The sequence below is a fragment of the Ischnura elegans genome, chromosome 4 (genome assembly GCF_921293095.1).
Source record: "Ischnura elegans chromosome 4, ioIscEleg1.1, whole genome shotgun sequence".
Lineage (NCBI taxonomy): Eukaryota > Metazoa > Arthropoda > Insecta > Odonata > Coenagrionidae > Ischnura > Ischnura elegans.
In genome coordinates, this window is record NC_060249.1 from 43480969 (window position 1) to 43508691 (window position 27723).

General features: G+C 36.9%; 1 protein-coding gene across 1 annotated transcript in view; it reads right to left on the reverse strand.

Annotated features, from left to right (window-relative positions):
- The window catches only part of LOC124157375, a 109958-nt gene that overhangs the window by 14526 nt on the left and 67709 nt on the right, over positions 1–27723 (reverse strand). Inside the window, exon 2 of the mRNA XM_046532045.1 lies at positions 10335–10479. Within this exon, the coding sequence (XP_046388001.1) occupies positions 10335–10478 (144 nt within the window). The 5' untranslated portion in view covers position 10479. The remainder of the gene's footprint in view (positions 1–10334; positions 10480–27723) is intronic.

Here is a 27723-nt window from a genome sequence, read left to right on the forward strand (position 1 = left end):
ATGTGGCACAATGTGGTGAAGGTTCTTAATATTAGTAAAATGAAACATTACGCCGGGTTTCTTTGTTGCAACAAAATTATCAAATCCTTTTGTTGCAATAACGATACGCATCGTATTTGAATTAATCCTGTGGAAATAATGTTATGTTAATTTGACTAATTCCAATCTTAGGGTCGTAGCACTGGGAATGAAGTAAGCCCAGATATCACCTTCCGAGGTGAAATTCAATGTGGCCCGCTGAGTATTAAGTATATTACGGAATACTGAATTCTATTATAACTGCTCATTTTGGAATCGACATATAAATGGTTGGAATGGTTTACTTCAGACGTTACCCCTGCTATTAATAAATATTCAACGTTCAGAATTAAACAACTAATACAAATTTATCATCCGAAGTCCAATATTTGTTTAATATTTCAGATATTGAGTGGAAAAGTCTGTTGAACCGAAATTCCTTCATTTTTTCACATGTAGACTTAGTTTCCGAACACTAGTTCCTTTTCAGTCAAAGGATGGGAGAGAAATTCGGTGATATATTAACTAAATACGGGCGGTAAAAGGGAAAATGAACCAATTTTTCTCTCGTATTTTGGCCGTCTTGATATTTGTCTATTAATTAACTTGCTACCAAGACATCGACTTTCGGAATCTACTACGTGTTCAGTATAAACGACTCCTTGACGTTAATGGAGAGAATAAATGATCCCAAATGGACCTCTTCGCATGCAAAATGTGTAATAACCATAAATTTTCCGAAATAAACCTTCTGAGTGGAATATTTATCACTCTGGAACATACTTATTAACGGAGCTGAATTTATTTCTTCGATTTATGTATTTATGACGGGTCGATGTTCAGCCGTTAAGGAGTTGGCGCGATTTAATATATTTAGCAACCACTCATGCGATTATTTGGTTTAAAATGTTCTCTGCAATATAATTTCATAACTTTTGGGCACTTCTTCATTTATATTATTGACGAAAATTTCTGTGGTTTATTATCGAGAGACGGGAAGAAAAAGGGAGAAAGAAACTAAACTTCACTCATATCTTGGCCTTATGTATATTTTCCAATTTAAGGAAGTACATCCAAAATCATCTTTGATAATAAGAAATGTATGTATTTCAATGCGAAATAGATTTTTGCCTAAAATGCGTATGTGTGGCTGAAATTTGGTCCTGCCTGCACTATCTAGGCGAAAAATTTGACCAATCACTCACGATCCTTTTTAAAACTAGATAATCGTGGTACTGTTGTGCAAATGATCTCCATTTTACGACTTCTCGAAGTAAGAGGGGTCAACGCACATATATGTGTAAAGGATTTCCTTATGTTCTACAATGCCTGGTGAAATTTTTGAGTTTGTGCGTACTTTTCCAAGGTAAGAGCTTAGTTGTCACAAAATGCTTAGAAATAATAATCTCTATTAAGGTTCAAAAATTTGTATGAATTATGACTGCCATCATCACATTCTGAACCTGTGATCTTAAGGAAGCAACACGGCTCATGCCTGTCTCCGATTATCGGTAAATGTTTTAGATTTAACCTTGATATAGAAAGCGAGGGTAAGTGAGTGGAGTGCGTGGGTGCTGATCGAAACTTCATGGGTGCATATCCTGGTGAAGCTTTGGGGAATCCCCTGAAATATTGGGAGTGCGAGATTTAGAAGAAAGAGGTGAGCTTTATCTTCACCTATACAAATCATCTTTCCGGTTGAGGCACTCGCTGATTGAAAAACTTAGGATGGAATGAAAATCGCATATTGCCCTCGATCGTGGCTTTCCCTAACAAACTGTTAAAATGTTCTCCGTCACATTTTGAACTGGATTCCTTTTCTCAGAACTTAGAAAGAGACGTTTATGTGGAAGCCGACACCTTTCTTTTCTTGCGTCATCCGAGGCGGACGTTTCGGGCACCTCTCCACCTAGCGGCGATAATCTTTCGTATCTTTTTTTCTTAGCTGCCGCGAGTGACGGACAGGTGAGTGTTTCGTGATGAGCTTCCAGCGCGTCGTTCGTGTGGAGATTTGAGAAACGCACTCCTATCACTCTCACTGTTATAAGACCCGCTGGACTTTCCTTTTTACGTTCTTCCCATTACGTGATCCTCTATCGGCCCGTTTCATCGTTTCTTATCCTGTCTTAACGTCTTTTCTTTCTGCCATTTCATTCACCTTTCTGTGTCCTGGGAAGAAAAATCTTTTTCCCATCAACGTTAGCTATGTCCCGTAAAACTGTTACTTTGGCGGTCGCATTTTTCTCTCACTCTGATACTCTCCTCACCAGGTGGGATCCTAATTGAATCTTGCTTTACCAATGACCACAGAAAGGCTCTTTCGCTTCACCCATGTCACTCTGGTGCCTTATATGGACTCATCTTTTCTTCCAAACGTTTCAAGCATAAACAAGAAAGACCCATTAGGGATTCCCTTGTGAATCGTTAAAAATTCGGTAATTTGGTCCGCATAAAATGTTGTCAGCAGGTGAGACATCTTTGCCTCTCTGGACATCACCAAGCTGAACGTGAACCCATTTTGCAGGATCCAATGACGTCAAAGTTTCCGCGGGATCTTATCCTGTGAATTGTTTATTGGCCTCCTCGTTTTCTACTTGGAAGCAGCGTCTAGTACTGTGGTGTTAACTCTTATTACAAACGATATTACACCTAATTTAACCAAAGTGTATCGTCGTATCCCTTTCGTATCGCCGTAGTCTGTTATCTCAAGCTGTTAAAACATGAAACTCCTCGTTCTCCGCGTGTTATTTCGCTCTTATGAAGAGAATATGAATGAATGGATAGGATAAATTATCTCGGGCGTTATCAGGGAATATGTTCGGCTGCCTCCTCGTTTCCTACTAGGAAGCAACGTCTAGTACTATGGTGTACTCCTATTACAAACGACTTTAACGCACCTAATTTAACCAAAGCGTATCGCCGTATACTCCTCTGTTATCTCAAGCTGTTATAAACACGATAAAATTCGTTCGCCTAGTTCCCCACGTTATATTTTTCTCTTATGTAGCTGTTTAAAGAACACCTTATTATTATGCATTAAGTCACGCTTATAAATGGTGCAACGCTCAGGCATTTTTTATTTCTTCCCCATATGATATGCTTTAGACAGCACATGCCCCTTCTCAAATCAAACGGCAAATGAGAATTACTCAGCGGCAGTTATTCCAAGGCTTAGCGTAGATCCTCCGTCACTTGATATCGGAAGATAAATTGATGCGTGATCATACAGTTTCGTTCCCGTTCTCCGATCTGAGCGGGCTTCATTTGATTCACTGGCGTTTTGAATTTATTGCAGCGCATGTGTCGCGCATGAGTTGATTCCCGGAGTCTCAACATTTGGAGTTCCCATTTGTATTCTTTCTCAATCTGCAGAGCGCTAAAAAAAATATGTATATGATTCAAATGAGTAGGATATTTCTTTAAGGCATTGCCTCTCCATTTTTTTACCAACCTGTTACGTACTCGATCATACTCCGTATTTTTCAAGCGCTTTTTTTATCTGCTTATCTTGTACTAAAATGTCTTATATCGTTCATCTCCTTTGTGACAGGTCTTTCAATCAATTGCGGAAAGCGCCGTCGGAGTTATATTTGCATGACAAGACACACTTATACTCACATTTCCTCTCCATCGCATGTACGTGCGCATCGTCAATGGAAAAAAATTATCGCTTCAGTTTGAATTTGTCAAATTCCATTCAATGAAATTTATGCAGAATTTATTTTCAACCCACCTTTTTTTTTGAGCGACGAATTATTTTTAACCAACCATCTTCGAGTAAACATAGACACCATCTAATAATATAATAGTTTTCTGTAAAATCTCGTATTATTTCTTATATATGAGAAAGTTCTTGGTGCCTATTTGGGAGTTATGAAAATGGTTTGTTGATTTCAAAATTATACCATATTCTCATGTTTCATCATTTGGCATTCAGTTTTCAAATAGCTACGTACCTAATTGTTGTCCGTGTAAACAGCGGGTAAGTATACGTTTTCCTGCGCTAGCGGTCATGAGTCTATGAAAGCGGTGGTTATTTTAAATTATTTTATTCTTATGGAAGCCTTCTGTGCGTACGGAGAATGCATATCGTGAGATACGTCAATTCCGCTGGATGAATGCTTTTCAAGTCCACGTGGGGGAACTAGGAAGTGGAAGTCTGCTCATTCTGTCCCGTTTTTCTTACAGTACTCATCAATCTGATGACTGGCCAGCAGAAACTTATGAGGAAATGTCGGCAAAGATATCAGAAAAGTTTAGATGCGTTAGCCGGGCAAAAATCGTGGTGAAATTGACGAGATTCGGGGCCGTAGGAATACATTGTGAAAATTAAAAATCCTCCGAGTGCCCCAAATGATTACGTTGATACTAACGTAGCATGTGGCAATAATTCTTTTCAAGGATTAGACTTGATCCCGGAGAATTGTACGAATAGAGGTGGGAGCTATTTACTCCCTTATTAACAGACTACATGAATGTTCATTTGCTTGTATATAAATGCAAATTTAAGTCGTTTACATTCATGTACGCTTAAGAGTAATGATCCATTTCGAGACAAGTGGATGGATACGGATAGTGTTTAGTGTCTGATAGATTTTAAATCACTAAATCATAACACTTGAAAAAAGTTCTCTTGGAATATATATTGTTGGATCACTTATAAGCTTTCCCATAAAACTCTGGAATTCGAAATGGCCTGTTCAGGCTCATAGATATCGTAAAATTTAGGGTCGATCAGCCCTTCAAATATTTTCTAGTGTGGGTTTCTTTCTCTAGGATATAGAAAATCCCGTCGTTATAGGTATTTCGCTCGGTGGTAAAACCTCATGGTCTTCGTTATTACCGATTACTACTCTAACTAAGAAACTAGCCTAGGAATGAGCATAGAACCAAGGAAAAAGCATAGTTACAATAGTGAGGGCTGTGTTAAACTCCTTTCCAAATCGAAATTTTATACCAATATTCTGAGCGAAGCTCTTCTCGAAGGATATCACTGAGCACCTCAGATTTGAATTCCATTCACCTAATCTAGCAATTTCCTTGTGAATTTTTTTTATCGAGCCTTGGCGGACTCAAGTCAACTTTGAACTTGAAGTAATATTTCCTCTCATGCCTATATAAGCGATTAGCTCTTTTCTTGTCCATTTAAGGATCTCTGTTGCGCATACCAAATGAAAGTGGTGGGGTATTGAGTTGGATGAATGGGAAGAGTTTGTAGCTTTGAGTTGAGGATTGGAATTTCAGTTGCATTTCTGTTTCCTGTTAGTTTACGAATGATAAATTGGAGAAAAGATCTTTCGTTTCATTGGGAGAGAGATTTCCCAGAGAAATCTTACTCACGGATTCTCTGTTTTAATTTGTTCTGAGTTTGTTGTGTTCTTGGTGTCAAATCCATGCGTAGGAATCAGAAATCAAGGGAAACGTATCTCGCTTTCAAGCTTCGAAAAAATCATCTTTCTTCCTTCTTTCATATCCCTGCAAAGTAAGTAAAGCTCCAAGCTCTAAGTATTAGTATTATCGGAACGCATTGCGATTTCTCTAAATATTCATTCATATTTCAATCCAGATTGCAAAAATTTTCCAAATAGCTACAGAAGGATTGCTAATTCTTAAATACGGTCGACAAGCGCAAAACAGTTCTTTCTTTATATAAATGATGCATGACTGATAAGGAAGGCATTGCACTTGTGTGTAGCATGCTTGTGTTTTTACATCTCTTCGCAATTCATAATATTGATTGACTATATCAGTTTACAATTTTGTTGTTTCAAATGCTTCCTTTTACGATAAAAATTATTATGTGAGTGTTGATGAAAAATATTCCTTCTCTTTGGCATCTCCTGGTTCCTTTATTCTACTAGATAAGTTTTATTAATTATTGTGAATCATGAATGTGTCATGGAATAAGGTAAATGTAACGAATTCGTTTCCATAATTCTGTTTTTTTCTGCTTATAAATTTACATTTCCCCTATACTCGGAAAAATTCTTATTTAAATAGATTCCTTGTTGGATTATGATTGTCTGCTGCAGCTGTGATGGAAGATAAGAGTAAGAGAGAAAGCGAACGTATTTGGTCTTGATTACACGCTGCGATGAATCAGTGTCTGTGGACGTGGAGAGATAGACATACTAAGATTATTAGGACCTGTCATTGTATTAGCTCTCTTCTTTCCACTCATGAGGAAGCTCTCCGGATAAGTTTTCCAATTTACCGTAAGTTTTAGGTGTCTGAGGCGCATCTTCTGCATTCGAATTATTTTGTAACTATTTATGATATTGCGTGAGTTAGCTTACGTGACATCGAATACCACCTCTAGATATTCGAGTTTAGTATGCATAGCTCGTGCTCTTTCTCCGAATTTACAGTCAAGGAGCTTAGTTCCTGCAGTAAATAGACAAGCTTTGTAGACACTGTTTCCGATGCTATTCAGATAATCAGAAGGTAGATTCCTCTCTTTACTGATTTACTTGTTTTTGTCGATGAATGATAATGTATTATATTACCTATGTATATTATTTAGCCTTATCTGAATTAATTTCAGCAGGGCGTTACTATAGGACTTCATGTATTGTGTTTTTCAGTAATTCATTGTGAACCTTTGTACATTTTATGATGAAACAATTGCAGGATATTTAAATTGGGTGATGGTAGTATGGAAAGGTATCAAATTAATTTTTTACAAAAATCGTCATCATTTTTTTCTCTTTAGCACCACATTTACTATGCAGCAAATTTAGAAACAATGGTCAGTTTAACTATCGCATATTGGTGCCTGAGGGGGGAATTAGTTAACTCCTCCATCGATGGCCCATAACATGATTAGAAAAAAAATTATAAAATCTTTGCCGTTGAATTAATATCTGTGCTTGATCATGGAAAACTTGTATGGCTAGCGAATTAAGAGTTACAGGTGGTCCTATTTTTGCGCTTTGAGTAAATTGGCTAAAAGCATTTATTCATCATCAGTGGGAAATATTTAGGGCGTGCGTATTCGTTTTTTGTGTGATATTGATTGACGACGAATTAATTACACTCGTTGAATACAGTTTAGTTTTTTTTTTGTGAAGCTTTATATTCGATTAAAGTCCATATTTTGCTTGAAAATGTAATAATATTTTTACGAATGCCATACGAGTAATTTGTATTCAAAGGAAATCAATCGGAGATAGATAGTCTTAATTAGTTACTCCAGCGTGTCAGTTTGAAAATCGAAGTCATTTTTCCCATGGATAATTAGATTAGCTTTGCCGTTCTTCGTATCATGATGTATTGAAGTGGTTGCATTGATTTAAAGTAAAATCATAGTCCTGCATCCATAGTTGAGAAATTTGTACGTGTGTGTGTCATTTCAATTTATGTTATTTTCCTCTATGTACGCATAGATTTTTGGATAATCTATTTTCCTCTATTCAGCAATGGTTTATGTTTGCTAAGTACGCATAAACATAAACGCAGTAGGTGATTTATCGAGCGTGCGATGCGTATAATCTTAATCTCTTAAGCAGCCCAATATGCCTTTGCGTCGTGATTTTCATTAAACTTAGTCTTGCATGGTACTCCATCTCTCTTCCCTGTTATCTTTCCGTCACGAGCAACAAAGTAGGATTACTTTTGTTCTCAGCTAAAAGTTTTCATATTTGCTTCCTTGTTATCAAGTTACGTAAAACTGGAGTTTGTTTTCTGTTTCCGATATCGAATCGGGGAGGCGCTCTTCTCGAGCAGCTGATATTCCGACTTCTTCCCATTCGTGCCTGTATCAGCTCAAAACATGTGGAAGTAGATTTGACAGCACGATCTCATTGCTGCTATCCTTTCATAATTCAATGATATCCCCCACTCCATTGAATTATTTCTCTGAGATTTCCCCATGGGCTTCCGCTTCCATTTAACAATCACACCGCCAATAGGTGTATCTTTTCCATCTTTTTTGATGTCTCTGTCTTCCATCGGAGGTGGAAATTTTCCCCCAACTCGATAAAGAAAATGAAACTCGTTCAGAGTATAACTCAACCCCCAAGCCTCGCCACAATTTGTTATATTGACCAGTGGCCCTGATCCTGTTCCGAAACAGTCTCAGTTTCCCTGTTCGCTTCTAGTTAATGTCAATTTTTTGATATTTGGCGTGAAATCTCGTGATCGAAATTGGAACACAAGGTAAATTTGATTTTTCTTTGAGATTAGTGCCCAATGAGGTCGTATGCATCAAATAATAGCATCAATGTCATTTGATTTCATTCTTTCTTCAATTAAGTTACTAGCTTAGTCTGTTCCGTCACTCAAATTGATGATAGGTAATTTTATCGTAATTCCTCGAAAAAAGAAGCAACTACGTTTGGTGACATCGATTATGAATGCCTTGATTGAAATTTCATCGAAGAATTTATTTAACTGTTATGCGCGTTTGATAAAGTTAATGTGATGAACTTCTGAAGATTAAGTTTTTGATTGTGATTATTTTAATCATTTTGTATTATTGTGTTGGTTCAGATTTCAAATCAAAAACTAAATGACTCCGGCTTTTGATTCATTTTCAGCATTTTGTTGCATCGGATACTGTTTAAGTAATTTTCTTTTACCCTAAACCCTTGACTTCATCTATACCCAATGCGAATATACATTTGCCGTTCGCTTTGCTTTGATGAGCACCATCGGAAATATTTTTTGTGATTTCAGAAAACTCATGTTGAAATTACACCGATATACACCATATTTTATATTTCATTGAGTGGTAAAATTGTCGTGAAATTAATTATCGTACTGATGTCATTAACAAGTTAATTAGAGGAAAGGAAGCATTCAAGAAAATTATTTAATAAAAATTTATAATCAACGTGGTTTTATAGATTGTGATTTTGGTCGATAGCTTGTCTAAAAATTGTAGTCCATGAACAAGGTGTTGGAAACACTACCATATTCTGGCATCTAATTCCTTCCAATGTCAGTTATGACCTTGATAATGTTCTGCTTTCTCTTTCAGATTTTTTATCAGAAAGAAATATTCTTCAACAAGGATAGGAAATATTCCTTCCCTCTTCATAAGAATTTTTTTCGGTGCGTTGTCTTGTGCGGCCACATCCGGCTCATGAAAAAAAATTTCCCCTTCCTCTCCCTATGCTCATTCACCGGATATTGGAAGTCAGTATAAATAGGTATTTTTCTCCCTGGCCAATGTCACACAAAATATATTTTGATACAGATAAAGAGACGGTTTTTAATTTAAATCGGTTTGGATAATGTAAGTAGGATAGAAGCTTGTACTGACTGTGTCAAGCAAGAGTGGTCTCTTTCAATACAAGGTATTCGATTCATGCGCGTAACAAGGGTTGAATAGAATATCAGATAATGATAGGTAGTGATATGAAAAGAAGTAATTTATGCTTATTATTATATTTATTATTTTCATTATTATTACTGGAAAAATCTCCATGGGTGTAGAAAATGGTGGATGCGGAGTGGTAAGGTGATGAATCTATCATTGATGATTTGTTGACTGACGCCTTGTTGAAAATAGCGGTTTTTTATTATATTATTGCGGTTATATGATCTCTAGGAAAGAGAAAGTGGCTATGATACAGTCGTATATAATTCTGCTACCGCCTAAGTAGCCAAACTTAACGTATTTAATTTTTCCATGTGATAATATGAAATAGAGGAATTGATTTCTCATGATATAAATTTGATAGACATAATTTATTACGGTTAAGTAATGGAGCTATTCGCCTCAGGGATTTTCGTTTCAAAGAAAAAGTATAAATGTGTTCATTGGCTAGAAATAATGCTTCCGAAGGCTCTTTGTATTCTGTTCTGACGAGTCCGTGTTATTGATATTTACGGAAGCCCTTCCGATGCGTCGCCGCCCCATTGCGTATAATTCCCTCTTGTCCTGGTAACATATTTCCTTGATAAAGTGTGAGTAAACACAATCGAAATGTATAAATACCTCTAATACTGACTGATAAATCAACCCTCAAAAATTATGTAGTTATTGAGCACGCTTATTAATGTATATTGCATCAGTATATTAATTAAGTTTATTATTGAAATCCTCCGTCAATATTATTTGATATTATTCTGTTGCAGCCAAAATTACCGTGATTTTCAGGGTACAAGTTAATATATTTATCTTTCTTCATATTAATTACCAACAGTTAGTCAATTTATTTTCGCCAAAGTGTCATTTAATTCATTTTTCCTGCGTTTCTTATACACATTTTTTAGAAAATTATTGTATCTTTAAAGGCAAAAAATGTAACCTGTATTGTATCCGATATTATTTTACTTTTCTTATGTCTATAGGAATTGCGTGTACTCACGTCCTTGATGAGCTCGCGGAGTCGTTCGAGGCGATCGTCCTGACTCCTGGTGGGCAGGTAGCGAGCCTCCGCGCCCCAGTTGGACAAGGCGATGATGACGAGGGCGGCAAGGAGTGCGTGCTTCATGAGAGACAGGGGAGACATCCTGCGGAGAAAGAAGAAAGTAGAGACTGTCATGAGAATTCCATTCAAGACTTCAGGCTGGTTAGTAAAAATACGAATTTCAAAAGAATGCATGCATGGTGCGAACTTTCAGCTTTTTAGGTGCTCACTTGAGCTTAAAATTATTTTCCTCAACTCACTCTTACACCAAAAATATATTTCGTAAGCGTTGAAGTAAAAGAGCAAATTAATTGCGTTTTCAATCATACTTCATTTTTACCCTGATTTTGAGATTTCAGTGAAAAAGTATGACATAGTTCTGTAAACAGCCCTGTTTAGAGAAAATTAGAGGCACATTGTTTTAATGTGCAAGCTGTATAAATTTGAATGAATCGCTAGATAAATAAGTTAATTCGTTTTATTCACCGAAGTAAATTAGCTTACGATACTATTCATAATAGAATCTATATATTTGAGAACAATTAAGACTCCTTTTTTTTAAATCCTACATTTCGTTTATTCTATACTGCAACTACGTGGATCCATTGATTCTGAATTTTAAAAATCATAGAGTTATGGTAGAATAAATATTTTCCGTATGCAGATGTTTGTGTTAGTAGTTGATCCTGCGAAGGAAATTGATAGGTCCAATAATGATAATAATATACTATACTTTCCACGGTACTCCATGATACTTAATTTGTTGGGTGAAGTAAAAGATTGAGTTTCAGACATGGTCGAAACATGAAATTCAGTCAATGCAAAAACATTTGGAGACTCACTTAGGAACACTGGTGGGTGTTGTTTTTCTTTCAAGAGTAGCTTTAAAGCTATCTTGCCATTAAAATTCTATGCGGCAACACCCTCGTCCCATGTACCGATTGGTGGCCGAGATTGGAATTTCGGAATTTCCCGCGGTATCTCCGGCCATCTGTCTTCGCTGTCCCTCCTCGGCCTTTCGAAGCGTTTTAAAGGCGACCCACTGTGGTCCAGAATCCCAAAAAGCTGGCTGAACATCAAACAATTAAAACACTGTGTAGGTTGGATTTTAATTACGTGATTTTATGTCCCGATAGTATTCAGAATATTCATAACATTTTAATTATTATTTAAATACTATAAGTATTAAATAAAAGCGAACAAACTATGTATAAATCCACCAATTTATTTTTGTGGTACTACTAGTTTCGACGCAGCGGCGTCATCATCAGGTACCTGATGATGACGCCGCTGCGTCGAAACTAGTAGTACCACAAAAATAAATTGGTGGATTTATACATAGTTTGTTCGCTTTTATTTATTAGAATGAACCTCCACAAAGTTGAGCCTGTTACGATAGAGATTATAAGTATTCGTTATTTCAGAAATATCTAAGGAGAAAATTGCAACGAAATTACGCTGCCAAACATTTTTTCCGTAGTTACTGTAAGTAGTTTCTGCTTTTTCCCGACACTTCTTCCATGTCTCTATCGCGCCTTCTGTTTTGGTATGATATATAAAGTTAAGTTTTAATAAAGCTTCACCTCCAATCGAGTAATATTCGATAATATACCCATACAGATATGATCCTTCAATCATTGTACCATTTATGCAGTCGGTCACAACATCCACCCGAACCACTGACATGACAGTTAATATTTTCACTTGAGGAGCCCACTCATGACGTGGATGTCAGCTTGTGAGTGCAACGTGTTCCATGAGGACTGTGGTGCTAGTGATCGAGAGCAACCTCATAATAAAAAATTGTTGATGCTGGAGCCCATTACCTTTTTAATACGTCTAATTTTTGTGTAGGTGAATCGTGGAATTGATTACTTGGAACATCTCAATGCCTCATTACATACCCACTCAAAGTTACTATGGAAGTGTTCTATTTTTTTCATTTTTGGCGAGCAGTTTGAGATTCTGTTCCAATGTGAGACCCTCGACTGTGAAGCATAGGTACCCTAAATCGATGGTCGCAGGCAAAACCCATCTCCTCCATCAGTATTTATCTCCGCCCCTCGCCAAAACGCATGCAAAAAAGGGACGGAAGAGGAGGATGTGTGTGGTCATATGTTTGTGCCATCCTTTCCTCCGGGCCATCTTCAGGGTAATGGATGGAGATCCGTGGGGTAAGGAATAAATATTTTGACACGAAGTCGGTTTCGACTTGATAAGGGTGTTCGTGATATCGAAAGGATGATGTAGATTGAAGGAGAGCTGTCTGGTAGATGCGTTGGAGTACTTCCGCGTCTGTTTCCGAGACGTTTTTTTTATGAATGGATGTGTATACCGTTGAGAAGAAACGGATGTAGAGCTTAGCAAAAAATATTTCTCTTCGCGTAGTGACTGACGGACTCAATCAAATAAAGGCGGTGTATGCCAAATACATCTGAAAGTATGGTGACCAAAGGATTCATGAAGTTCCTATGTAAGGTATGGTTTTCTAAAATGATAATTTTGCTCGTTGTGTGCTTATGTTTATACCTATAAAAAATTACTAGCATGCATCTCTGTACAGTGATTTTTTTTTCTTTGACGTGTACTAATTTCTAATGCCATGTGAAATGACACCCTATCTCTTGAAGACGGTGCCTGACATTTTCTAACAGCAACATTCGTAATATTATTAGGAACAAACCAGTACGTTCAAACTGATATGTTAGTTTTCTGACGCTTTGCAGCTTAGATATTTTAATAGGAAAACTGTTTGCCTACTGCTACCTTATTTGTTGAATCACATTTGTAAATGTTATTAAAATATTCTTTTATCTTGCCATGTCGATACTTTCTCACCGATTCTAACTCTGGACGTTGGTAGGTACTAACTGACTCGCGATAAAAAATATTGGTTTGGAGTTACATGTGTGTGTTTGCAATTATTAATAAAACTTCATGAAGCAGAGTCTAAATTCATGGTACCAGTCTTAGTTCATGGTCGTATATACTTCCTAGTTAGATGAAAATAATATTTACTCCTTCCAATTGGGCCATTTACGGTATCATTTGTGCAATAATTTTTCATTTTTCTAGAACCTTTCAACTTCTCTCTATCTCCCAAATGCCACTGAGTTCATTCTAACCATTATCACCGTGAGTACTGCATCCTTTCCCTTCTCTGTACAGTTTTTCATTAGCGGAATCACTGTCCATTTTCTGCGTGACTCTCAACCTAATTTCCTGTATCCCCGAGCCACCGAGTTAGCTGGAATTGTATCCACATTCATTTTTCTCTTTCAACTGTATCGTTCCTTAAATCACTACTCGTTTAGCTAAATATCGTTCCCTTCTTTTATCATCCTTTTGTGGGTTATTTGCCAAAGCTATATCCACCTCTTCTAAAAAAATGAAGATTGCCAAAAGTAAATCAGAGGTGTAATGATTTCAAAATATAATCCTAGCGAGATAGTTTTCTATCTTATAATTAAAATAATCAGGAATTGTTGGTGAAACACTACGGTTAGAAGAAATTTTCTATGTATCGACGTAATTGACCAGCGTTAGAAACGTGAAAATATGTTATTCAGTGAAGAAATAACATTACACCTGCTCTTCATAACATTCGTTTTGTATTTTATTTTAGTTAGCCATTAATTTTTTACTAAGTTTAGCCTTAAGTTTTCTTTATTCCCTTAATTTCCCGAAGTTGTATTTCGTAGTTAATTACATCCAGATTAATCAATTCACCGGTAAACCATCCTAATTCAAGCATGTTAGGGTAGGGTTTGTCAATTTATTAAATTAAGTCTCGGTAATAAGGACACACTGAATAAATACAGATAAAATATATTTCTTACCTTATTAGGTTCGCCAGATTGATTGTTTAATTAAAGAGACTGTTGGCATGGATTTCCTGATTAGACTTGATATTATTTTTAATTTTTTTTTCGCCAAAACGAGAGGGTATTCAGTAAATTAGGTATGTAATAATGCGCTATTGAACGACTGCGAGACTTAATAAAGTTCACTCGTAACGATATACTGTATGATTTAATACATTATTCGATTCAAGATAAGCCTTAGTTTATCGCGAATGTATGGTGGCCCGACTGAGGGAAAACGGGGTCGGGATGATGTCGCATCGGAAGTCCCTTTGGGGTGGGTCGTGCGCTTCTACCCCTATCCTTAGCCCCCGGCTGAAATTCCTCACTGGCGAAAAGCCAAAGGAGGGACCTAGCGAGGTCGCATCGGGAATTGTTGTGGAAGGCTGCGGCGGTTGAGGAGGAGAATTTCACTATCGGAATTTTGAACAATATTTTTTTTTAAAGAGACGCTAGAGTCAATTCCTACCATTCCTCAAATATATAAATATTTTAATTCATGGACCGGGAAGGTTAAGAAAAAGAATGTGAGCGTTTTTTAGCTGTCATATAGAACTTATTAGAGGCTCTGATGTGCACTGGCGTTTTAAAATTTATAATATCTACTGTACCAAGGGCTTTTCATTGAGTCAGCAAGGGAGTATTTTTACTTTCGGCATTGGAAGTAGCACTATGTTTTCTATTAACCTGTTCTTTGTGGTCTTTTATTCGTTGAAGTTATCCAGGAAATATTTGAGTTGCAGTCATAGTAATATGGGCTTTTTATGGAATGCTGCGTAGTTTACAGGGAGAATGTCTCATTATATTAAAACATTTTTGTCGTCACAGGAGATGTATGTTTTCCGAAAAAAAAGTAAATATTTTAAAATATGTGTTAAGAAGTTAAAATGAGGCGATGGGAATGTCTGTCTAGACTTGGGAATCACGGATGTATGGAGGTCCTGGCGTGTAGTAATCTTTTAAATTGTAATTGCATTCTGAGGAGCTTTCTTTTGAATCATGCTTTAGAAGTCCGAATTAGAACTCATGCTATGCTGTCCAGTCCCCTGTTAAAACTGTGGTCAATTCATAGAATTTAACGGTGTCCATTAGAATTGCTGTTGGGAGGAAATCGGGGACTTTAGCGGAAGGATATGGCGGTGTAAGGGATGTTGTGGGTACATTTTTTTAAGGAGACATAAGATTTAAACCCTTCTCAGCAATCTAAATATTTTTAATTTTTCTTTTCACGAAGGAAAACCAGGCGACAGCTACACATTTTGGCCTTTGTGTCAGGCTCCTGTATTATTATATCTTTAGGAAATTTAACATACCTTAGTGCTTTCTTTCAGCCAACTATTGCTTTGCTCCCCGGAATTTGAGCTTTTAATACCTAGCATATTACCTTTACCTGAGTGGTCTGAAATACACGACTGTTTCTATCCATTTGGGAAAATTCTCTGTGGGAATAGTTTTGTATTGCGTAGTTAGTCTCCGAGGAAAACGATTTGCATAGTTTACTCATGAGTAAGATTTAATTAGTAGGTACCTACTCAAATATTGAGTCAACTAAATATTTTGATCTACTTCTCTAGGACTGAAATATAAAGCAAACAGTGAGTAATTTAATGGAGTTTGACGTAGTATGCTAAATAACAGGATAGAGTCGTGATACATAGGGCTGTAATTAGTGTTTTTTTAATGTGTCTGCTTTTTCATTAGCATTAAAATCTTTAAAAGTCCTAATTAGCGTACATTTTTTTAATGATAGGTGTGTACATCTGTTGAATTGCCGTGATGGTACGGGCTGAATGCAGAAAAGACCCGTGAAGATGATGTCCAGGAAAAAAATTCGTTTAGGTAAGAGTCGCATAATGACGACTCGTAACTTATACATCATGGATTTTTAATGCGTTTATAATGAAGTACAACTACTTTCAGCAATTTATTTGTTTTATGTATTCTTTATACCATTTATGAAACTAAGTTAGAAATTCGTGCTAGTGTTAGACATTCGTGTTCATATGTTAACTCATATTTATGATTTCAACATTGATATGTGAGCTATGTCAGTGAAACTTGTGAAATGATTAAAAAATGGCATTAAATACTTAATAATTGGTCTTTTTCATTCTTAAATAATATGAAGTGTAAAACATCAAGGCAATAAATCAGGCAACAATCTCAATTTCGTTTTGGATTTGTAAGGTTCGAGACTCACAATGAAAGTGACTTGATTTGCGCATCAATTGAAAATTTGTCCATATTTCAAGACCCAGGCCAATAAAAATGGCATGAAAAACGAAAACCTGACCCAGAGTATGAAGCGTAAAATTTTATGCGAGAAATGGTTATTCACAGCGCTATATGAGCTAACATCAAAACGAGGGGATTTCTGGCCCTTTAAATTCAATCCTAACGAGTATCTTCTGTTGTAAATGTAAAAAAAATTGAGTACACACTCAAGAGTTAGCTTCAGTCGTAATAAAAATCCTCAACGACCCAGCGCAGTGGAAGGTTTCCATTCATTTCACGGCGCTGGGAGAAAGAAACTCATGTTCACGACGGATCACCACCCTACGCCAAGGAATGAAGCTTTCAAGTCAACTTTTATGCCCTGAATTACATTGCTCCAAGCCCTGATTTTTCACGTTATAGTGCAGCCGTGTATTGAAGTTGAGTATTAAGGGGACTATTCGGCGATCGAAACACTTAGCGAATGCCGGTCGCGTCTCACCTGTGTCCAGTTTCAAGTTATAGGTTACGAAACGACAATATGACGTGGAAAAGCGATTAGATCATCGATCACCGCGTTGAAGAGCGTAGCGATTTATTTTTTGGATGGATTTTTAAAGATTCTTGACTGGCTTTTGACTGGCCTGGCTGAAGGTTCAACATTTTAGCGTGAAATATTTTAATTTCATTTTTAGTCTCTTATGTATTTATTATTTGAAATTAAGGGACTTTTTTCATAAGCTATCTTAAATATAGGATTTAATATGATAGGATAATGCTACATACCATTTTCTAGCTTTTAGCCTCCATGTCTATAAAATATTTCACTCATCAGGTTTATGCTCTTCTCTCGCTGTTTTTATTTCTTGGGTAGATATATCTCTGAACGGTGCCGACAAAATTTTTGTGGCACCGGTATTGACATTTCAGTTTAAAACTGAAATAGTTCTCTTATGATTTGCTTGAATTTTGTGAGGAACAAAATATGTTTGCACCCATATGAGAACTATCTATTTAATAAGGAAAACTTCTACGGCCATGTCCCTGAATTGCTTCGGTTTTTTGTCAGTCAAGGAATATTACTTGTTCTGCGCCAATTATCGACTTTGAAAACTTTTGCTGAGCAATTTGATGTGATTTTGTTAAAAAACATCATTCTAAAACATTCCCCCTTATTCCTCCAGTTGAATAAATAATTTACTGAAGCAGTTTCTCCAAGAGTACCATTAATTTTTGCCTTATTCCCCGCCACATTCTGAAAGATATAAAGCCATTCCACAAGGTGCTGAAGTTTTTTGCCGTCCAGCATCAATGACGGGAAATTATGTCATATACTCGCTTAAACTACCATTTTTTTTGTATTCATTCATAGCAAAAAATCAGTTCGAAGTGTTCCTATAAATAAAAATATAGCGTACATGTTTCGCTTCATAATTAAAATTTTCTTAGTTTAGATTTAATAGTCTTGTAGGCCCTGTCAGGGATGTTAGTTTGGGATGTCTTGAGTTTTAATTTCAGTGGCTCTTTTGGGCATTGCACACTAAATCCTCGCGTCACGATTGTCTGCGATCAGTGCCTACTTTGTGGTTAGCCGAGCTCCTTCCATGTGTATCCAGCCAATCTACTCTCTGTATCATGGTTTGGAGAGCACTCTTTATTCTATGGTTTCGTGATGATGATGATTGCTCTATAGCGAGAACAATTTACTTGAGTGGTCCTCGTGTACGTGCGTCTTGGTCGGTGGTTCCCCTCAGATTCGCATAGAAGACACAGGATCGTGTCATCCATGTTTCATCCCAGTTCGATCGCAGAAATGCACTTTAATCTGAATTGTATTGACAGAAGAAAACCACGGATGTCACCAGAGCTCATGTTCAAAGGCTCAGCAAGCATTTATTTGTACGTATCAACGCGATTTCCTTTCTCTGGTTTGTTTTAATGCATTGATCGGTGCATGAACACTGTGAGATTCGTGCACTCGCGTAGCATAATGCCGCAGTGACCTCATTGATTCTTCTTTCATGAGTAATGATCGTGATTTGCTAAAGTAGCAGAAGTTAGAGATATAGGTGCCATTTGTGGTACATCGAAGGTGTCTTTCATTCCATTATTTTAGAGAAGTTTGGCGATTCAGATGAATGTGATAGCAAATTCAGTTTCGTACGGTATAGGTTCTATAGCCAAATGGTAGAATAAAGTAACATTCTTTGGTGGCAAATACTTCCTCATTATCAGTCGTTTATTTCAATTGCTAGTAATTTATTCTTTCTATTTACCATGTCGGATGTTGAAAAATGTTGAATAGGAATTATTTTTGCCGTCTTGCTTTTTAGATAAGTTGACTTGTGTCAGGCTTCACTCAAAACAAAAACGTATTATTATTTTGTTAATTAGATTTGGGTCGTTTTCGGGAGTATCTGGGTTTGTAATGATTTAGAGCGATTTTCTGACTTCCCTCGGTTGACCCGGAGGGTGGTCTCCAAGGTTAGAGGTGAGTCGCGTTTATCATAGAATGGTCGGACAAAAATCTCCTTGTGATATCGTTTAGAAACCGCTTATTAATGACGTGAATAATGATGAATACGGGGTGAAATGGCAATTGGTATTGAGGGTTACGAACGGCGCGAAGGAAGAGTACCTCAAGAATGTAGGAACAGATTACATATGCACCGTTAAGAATTTTAACTTTGGTTGCTTGACGATAGGAATACGATACTTTATATCACAAATATTGTTCAAATTTCCCAAATTCTATATCATTTATACATGCATGAGTTCAGGTGTGAAAATGCTAGTTCGTCGTGTAAGTGGAAATTTAAATTATGTTACAAGTTTTTATAATAACCACACCTATATTTTCCTTACAGCCTGGTGTCTTAAATTTTCTATGTGAACTCGTGCAGAAGTTAAGTAAAATGTCATCGGTTAGATGAGATATTAATGGCTAGAAGTTTCCGGTCGACCCTTAGCATGAGCAACGTTACGTCGTAGTTGTACTAGAATTGTGTTAGTTGGGAATTGAGTCGGACAGTCCTTAACCCTACCAATGTTAACTGATAGAACAATTTACCTTTACAAACAGCATGTGCGGTCGATTAACACGCCCGCACCGCGGCCTAGCGCTTTTTATCTTCCGAATCATCTGTTCCAAAATATCCTGTATTTTTTGTCGTCGTGGAGATGAATATGCTGTGGCATAAGTAGAGAAAGATACGAGCGAGAAAAGACCGTGGAATAAGCGCTCGGGCGGACGACAAAGAAAGGTCGAACGGAATAATAGACGGAATGGAACCACCACCCGACCCACGTAACGGCGTAATCCAGGGCGAATGCGAGGAATTTTAACGGCACAAACATTTCCCCAGACTGGTGCGGTTGAATTATTAATAGGCCTTCCATCCTGCTCATGTGCCACTGTAGCAATACAAGAAATGCGGAGGAGAGGTCCAGGGGCAAAAAAAAACTTATAAAGGCTATAAAAACGACTAAAAGTGAGGCAGAGACGGGAAGTATGCCATTTTTTCGAGGAAAAGGAGTAGTAGAAGTTGAAAAATGACCTTTTTTTATTACAAAACACCCTTTTTACTAAGGACCTTAATTATTTTTGTGAATGGGTTAACTTGATCGTTGAATATCCCTTTACAATGAAAGTGAATATTAAAGTCGAACTAAAGCTGCCAATGGGTTCTTGGCAGTCCCCATATTGTGTCAAATGAATACTTACCCATATATTTTTGAAATAGGGCCTTTGGAGAAATTGTGCTATATCATATGTTATCCTTAAATATTCATAGTTAGAAATCGATCGATTCTGCTTTCATTAGGTGAAAACTCATGCTAAATGAAGATACACAACCTTTGTAAATTTTTACAGATTAAAACAAAATGTGAAATTTAAAAAAGGTTGTGTATCTTTATTCATTCATGATTAGTCCTATGGCGTGTAACGATTGGCCATTAATTTTTATAGAATGAGTCATTAAAATAAAATTTTTAGGATTTTCCATTGCCTGCCGGGTGTAGTTTCTATCTAGTTAGGGATCCCAGAGTGGCTTAAAAGTGACCACGAAATTTAATTTCAATATTTATATTTCGTTTTTTAATAGACCTGCAAGGGTTTACGTAAAACCCTATAGCTACGACTATCCAGCTATTGTCCTCAGCAAGGGGTTATCATTGTGAGGAAGAAGGACATGGAACGAAGGGGGTTAGATCTGAGAGCGGGAGATCAAAAACATTTTCCACGGCCATTGGTGAAAGCAAAGGAGGAGGAGAATAAGAGGGAGAAGATCCAATTTTCTCGTCATCCGAAATCGAATCCTATCCGTCGTACGATAAAATGCCGGTGGCAAATCAAAACGGGTAAGAAGGGGCACGTTTTGCGCGGGTGACGTAATCGAAATGTAAGTAGAGGAGGAAGCGCTCTCAAGGAGGAGTACGTCGGGAGTGTAGTGTGGAGGCACATTTATATAAAAATTGTCCTCTCAAAAAGATTTTTAAGGCGCACTACTCCCCGAAATATCTCAGTCCCGAGGCTTTTAAGCACTTCCGCCGCGGCTTGCTGACTCTGACGTGGCAGGTCTTTTATCCCCGTCAAACATCCCTAAGCGGAGGAAACTTCACTTATTCACGCGCTTTCATGAACAAAAGAGATCGCAAATCGTCAATTGATTCATGCATGATGATATGAAATGCAGCTCTCTCCGTTATTTCTGTTGCTGGTATTTTATGAGGATCGAAAATGAAGCAATTTTTGAAAAGATCTCTTATTTTTATTCCCCTATTTTCCTATCAAATGAGTAATTTCTCTTTATTTTTTCCTGTGCCACCGAAAACAGTACCATTGGCCTCTTAAATCGGTATTTTTAACTTAATAATCATCTGTAAACGAACATCAATGCCCTGGATAATGGAAACCTACGCAAGCGGGACTCGAACCCAGGATCTCTTGCATGACAGACAAGGTCTAAATCCGTCTCCCACCGAGGCCGGTGAAGATTGACGCAAGATGAATTTGTAAAATAGCAGTTAGGGTAATGAGGAATCAACTAACGAAGTCCACACTTTGGTTCATAATAGTGCAGCGCGCACACTTCACAGCCCAGGATATTATCCTTGATTCTGCCTCAAATTAGTGCATTCCGCTTTTAATCGAGTCTTGTTAGTTTCATAATCGCAACATTTTTCCCACTTGAGTGGTTATTGAGAGAGTAGTCAGAATTGTGGCCTGCTATCAATTAGATAAGATGACAAACTGGAGCACTAGTCCTCTTCTTCAATTGTTTGCCACGCAACTTTTCTCATCGTCATTTCTACGTTTAATTAACTAACCCTTTGTCATATTCCAGCCACGTATTCTTTTCTCGATAGGCTTTTTGATCTTCATTGCGCTACTAATCTACGTTTCCCCAAAGCGCGTATCTGTCCTGCCGAATTCTGAGATTTTTATTTTTAAGATTTATTTCTAACGAATGTTACTGTAAATTAATGCGTTTACGATTCGTAGTTATGAAAAATGCCATTTACATAAGCTAAATCATTCAAAAAAATATCTTTACTTAGAAAATTTCGATATTAGGAGGTAGCATCCCGGTGAGAAAATGTGGCACGAAAACTTTACGACTCTTCAATGGCGATACACTGGAATAGGCTTCGTACTGGGTGGGTATCTGTAATGGTGATGAAAATTCACGTTGCTGATTTAATGGTATTCATAAAGGAAGACTGCTGAGAAGAGTGCTGTCAGGAACGGAAATTAGTTTTGATACATTGCTTTAGAGAGCTCTGGGCATTTTTCATGCCGAGACTCAACGTGATAGTTGTCCACTTGATTGATTGCGAAAATTTTACGTATTTGACATGAAAAATACTGTTTCCTTAAAATGTGTCGGCCCTAGATATCACGAGCCTAGTGGAAATATCACTAGGTTGCCGTAGGGTTCAGTAATGTAAACTAAAAAGGCGTCTAAAATTTGAAATTGCATATGAAGTAATGTAAAAAGGATTGCAGTGTTATTCAGTGAATGCTTTCATTTATGAAATCAGCTGTTAATTTATTATATTTGTAGGCAATGAAACGACGGCTCAGTTGATGTAATCTAGCTAATTAAAATATGGGAAATTCTGTGTTGGGTAGGTACAATTATGAAAATGTTCAATTACGCTTAAATTTGCCTGAGTCTCTGGAAATGAAAATGTACTGTTGTTAAGTAATCGCGTTAATATTTTCATTATCTGATCAATCTATGATTCTAGATAATTATTTAGATTTATTCTAGAATCATTTCATCAAATAAATTTTGTTTCTTATTCTCTATAATCATGTATGTTGTTTACGTAATGGCCTCGATCCAACCTGCTAGCTTTATTGATGCATGGTATATGTATAATGATATATGGCGCTTTATATATGCGAGTCTCGTGAATGTTCTATTTTTGGAATGAATAATTATGTCTGGAGGACTGGTAGCTGCTATAACTATTGCCAAGTGGCATACGCTAGCTAAGATCTGGTTAAAATATCTGTAGAGTGAATTTTTCGGCAGTAAGGATATCACCCACTCTTTCTTCAAACCGAATCGTTAATACGATTAATCTCAGCTCCCTCTTTTTCCGGCTATTTATTTCCTTCATTGTCACTATCTCCACCCATACTTTTTGTGATTCAATTTTAATTCTAGTCACAAAATAAGACTGCAGCACGCGCTGTTTGATTTATTTTCCCCATTATTTCTGTCGACGAAAACCAAAATAATGAATTCTCGCCAGGAGCTACGTCTCAGGAAATCGAATCGGAAGGTTTCTCTATCTATTACTGCCGCGACTGGAATTCCAGTTCCGTCCCGTAATTTATTGGATGCGTGACCGGTGTTTATTTGAATTAAATAAATTTGGACAGTTGTATGATTTTGTCGTGTAGCATACTGTCATAATTAACTTGCCTATGTATTCTGCCTAGCAACAATTGACTTAATTTCTGGGACATATAGACCGTGTGCACGTTGAAATTTTCATTGAATAATTGAATTATGAGTAAAATTACTTTATTTAAATATGAAGAGATAGGAAACACACTTGTGTCTTAGTGACATACACCTTTGAATTCACACCCTTCAAATTTTTCATGCTAAATCTAGGGAGAAAAGTGACACGTCGTCTATATAATATGTACGTTTCAATAATGTAACATATAGCGTTTCAAGATCGGTCGTAGGCAAGTTGGCTTCCCGAATCTTATGTAACACACTAATGCTAAAGACAGTTTGCTTATAGTAAGGTTTAATGCATAAATAAATTAAAAATATCTGTTATCAAGAATTAGTAAATCCGTTTTACCTAATATTTTACGAGGTAGAAATGTGAGAGTAGACAAAAATAGAATCAAATCGTAAAAAAATCGTTTTCGAATACAATCCGACGTCAAAAGAAATAGTAATACCTGTTTAGTTACAGTTGTTTTATTTACAGTTAGATTATTAGTATTGTATAACAATTTCAATTGCTTGAAAAGTTTTCGATAAATCAGGAAAATCTCCAAGGTTAACATACTTTTCTCATGACTCAGAACGGAATGCCTGATGTTGTGATTCAAAGACGAATTCTTTAATGCTTCTGATATACTTCTCCCTTCGTTACGAATCACTTGTCGAGCCATGTCAGTGGAATGGGACTGCTATGATGGGAAATCGAACCATACCTGTTGATATGCATTACGGCATTTAAAAATTTCAAATCCCTTATATTGCTATATTAATCATTTATGTGCATGCTTACTAATTATTTACCTTATTAGTAAGCATAGCTTCAAATAGTGGGGCGGCAAATATGTGAAAATACGTTTTTAAAGCAATAGCTGAAAATGCGTTAACTGAAAGCATATATTGACACATTAGCATATTATCATCAATTCATAGTTAATGTTTTTAAAATGACTAACTACGCGATGTAAATGACACTGGCTCATTCGTCAGTTCGTGAAAATAAGCTCTTTTGTTTCGATGAGCGTTATTTTATTAGGTACCTGATTATTTCTCTCTTCCTCCAGTCGTACAATTTTTAATTTAATTATTGTCCTCTTTTAACTTTGTTTCGAAAAAATATATGCATATCTTTAGGCAACACGACTCAGTATTGGTAATTTTTAAGGGTAAGCACTGATTAATAACTGTTTAGTGAGCAGTCTCCTTCTAATTGTGGAATGGAATAGGGTGAGATTTGTATTTTCTTGCTTGGGTTTCGTTGAATTCCATATTAGTAGACATTTTTGAATCTTCCTCATATTGAATGAATGGTGTCATATGAGGGTTTGAGAAAGAAATGGCCTCTTAGGAAATTTCTTTCCGCGTGAATATTTCAAACTTATTTTCCCGAGTCAGTTTTTTTAGGCAGGCCGTTCGAAAGGAGCAATTCCTTGTTTCATTCTTTCTCTATTGCTCGACTTCATCCATTGATACTAAGCCCTAAAGATCACTTCACCTTTCCTCCAAGCTAATGCTTTCACTCGGAATTTGGATGTCAAATATGTGCGTGAAATCCGACTGGATGCCCTGAATTTCAAAGTAACGTGTGTTGCCCTCATCAGTGTTCTGCTCACGTCTCGCGTGCTCCGAATTGCTTACGCAAATCATTTGTCGTGGAAAAAGGGTACCGCTCTTTTAGTGGAGCCGATCTCCATAATGGAGTTGAGTTGAGATAAATACCAGAACCTTATTCGCCATAAATAAATCAGAATATTTTTGGATTACTGCAATTACTGTCGTTGAATGAAAAGTTGAGCTAAATACCAAAAATTTATTAATTTTTCATGCCATTCGTATCTTTTTTTCAATCTTATGGTAAAAAATAAAACATCTGTCGCCATAAATTAATCAGAATATTTTTGGAATACTGCAATTACTGTCGTTGAATGAAACTCTATGGAAACATTTGCCTTTACTCTTTTGAAATCATTCTCATAGCTAAATATATTTTCGTTGAAAATTTTCCGACCTAGGTGGTCCATATATCAGATATTATCAATGGAGATGATAATGTGTACCAGAATAATTGTTATTTACCTTCGGATAACTTCGATGATCACGAAATTTTTATATCTTATTGTATCACTATGGATTTGAGAGCATTGATTGATTATATTGATATGTGACAAATGTTCATCAAATCCGTCCCAATCATTTATAAAAATATTAATTAATATTAGGGAAAGACAAGTGTAATGATATAACCTCTCATGTACCTTTTGGAATAAATATCCCTTTATTCTCATGCATCCAGCAAAATGTATACCCTTATCTGCGTTAGCATTATGGTTCCGTTAGTAATTGTTTATTGCTAAAAATGAACGGAGAATCACGGCACACCATTGTGAATCCTTAAAATGATGGTATAATCGCATTTTATATGGCGAAATGTATAGGAAACGATCAAGGTATCATTTTCTCGTTGACATCATGAGTGACATGTTGTCATTTCATTCCATAATTGTGAAATGGATTTCGAGCTGTGAGATCGACGCGTGAATAATTGCCTACGGTAACGTTATACGGGATTAAAAAAATTAAATTCTCCAGTTGAAAGCATTTTGTACCTTTTTGGCGCCCGGAATTCTAGAGGGTGATAAATAATTGTCCGTCCCACCGGGAATAATTAATCGTTAACGAGTTGATATCCGTAATTTATGCTGCTATGGTAACGCACTAAAACCAAGAAAAATCATAATTGAGCTTTACAACAGTCGTTTATGTCCTATTTTACGTTACATTCATACTGTATGTAGTCATCAATTACGATTCTTGATAGCTGGGGTCGGTGAACTCGCACAGTCCTTGTCGGTATTTCTAATATGACTCGGTTTGAAAGAATTGACCGAGTTAAGTAATTCCCCAAGGTTTTATTCCTTACTAGGCAAAGAATGGGAGATGTAATAGAAAAGTATTGGGTAGGAGAAGGAAAGGAATTTATTGCACCAATCATTTCAATCACTTGGCTTTTGCATTTTCATGCATATTGCCTTCACCCATGAATTCTGTTCTAATCCTTGGCTTAGATATGAATTTTCTTTTTTTCTCATTAATGTTTCTTTTAAATTAATATATTTAATTTTTATGTGCCTCTTACCAGCAATAGCTAAGATAGCACAGCTCGTACCTAATCTCAACAGCTAATCTAAACAGCTCTAATCCCTTCGGAGTAAAGACGAGTTATTAATCATACGTTTTATTTTTTAAGACCAAGTCTCTCTGTCCACGTTGTCACTGATAAACGCTAAAACGCGAAATGACTTGCTCCAAACCAGCTGGGTGCCGCGTTGTTATTGATATAGTTGTATAGGTTTTTGTCATTTATGGACAGCACATGCTCTAGCAAAAGCAGTGACACTCTAAGACTGAGTCAATAAGACTCTAAGGATGGTGAATTAAACCGTTGCACTCAAGCACCATGTGTGCAACTCCACCGCTCTTAAAATGCTCTGTTAAATTCAGTTTATTGAAAATCTTTCAGAAAAATATGTCGTATCTTAACTAAGAGTGACAGTATTCTCCCTCTTTTAATATAGTCAACAATATTTACCACGGGATAAAGCCTGTCCCAAGTATTCGCAAGTTTTTAAATGTAACTTAATTGTAATTCGATTTGGTGCGACAACTCAAAACTTGACATTTTTATGCATTTTTTGCTGCAGAATTTTGTTGGCAGTAGCAATATGTTGTTGGAATGACCTCAACTATTTTGAGAGGTAGAAAATAGAATACGTTCTTTTGTATATGCATTCGCTAGCTGAACAGAAAAAATTCACCGTAACATTATGTTGGGCAGCATACCCGAGCCTCAACGGGTTTAGCTCTTGGCCATCTCGGGCCATCAAGGATTAGCTCTAGGTATCTTTTTGAATAGTTTACCATGCTAACCGCGTGGTCCACGTGCACACGGAATCAAACGGGGATAGGAGCCCCGCTCCGTTCCGTGCCTTTACACGGTGTCTCCACCGCATACGAGACTGCCAGGATTGCCCTCAAGTAACCGACGCGTCCTGGTTTCGGTCTTTGCGTGGCTCGGAATGCCTCGTGTCACCGCAGGCCCTGGAATGTCGACCGCCCCTGCCGGCGTGTGCTCGCCAAGAATCTTGTCCTTTGAGGGTCGGACACTGAGGTCCAGGATCAGCTTGAATTTCAAATGTCACGTAAACTCTCCCAAGAGCCTTATCAGATATCAGAGAAACATAGCCCGTTAATGTGTATAAGCGGCATAAGGTTTTAGATTCCGCGAGCAAG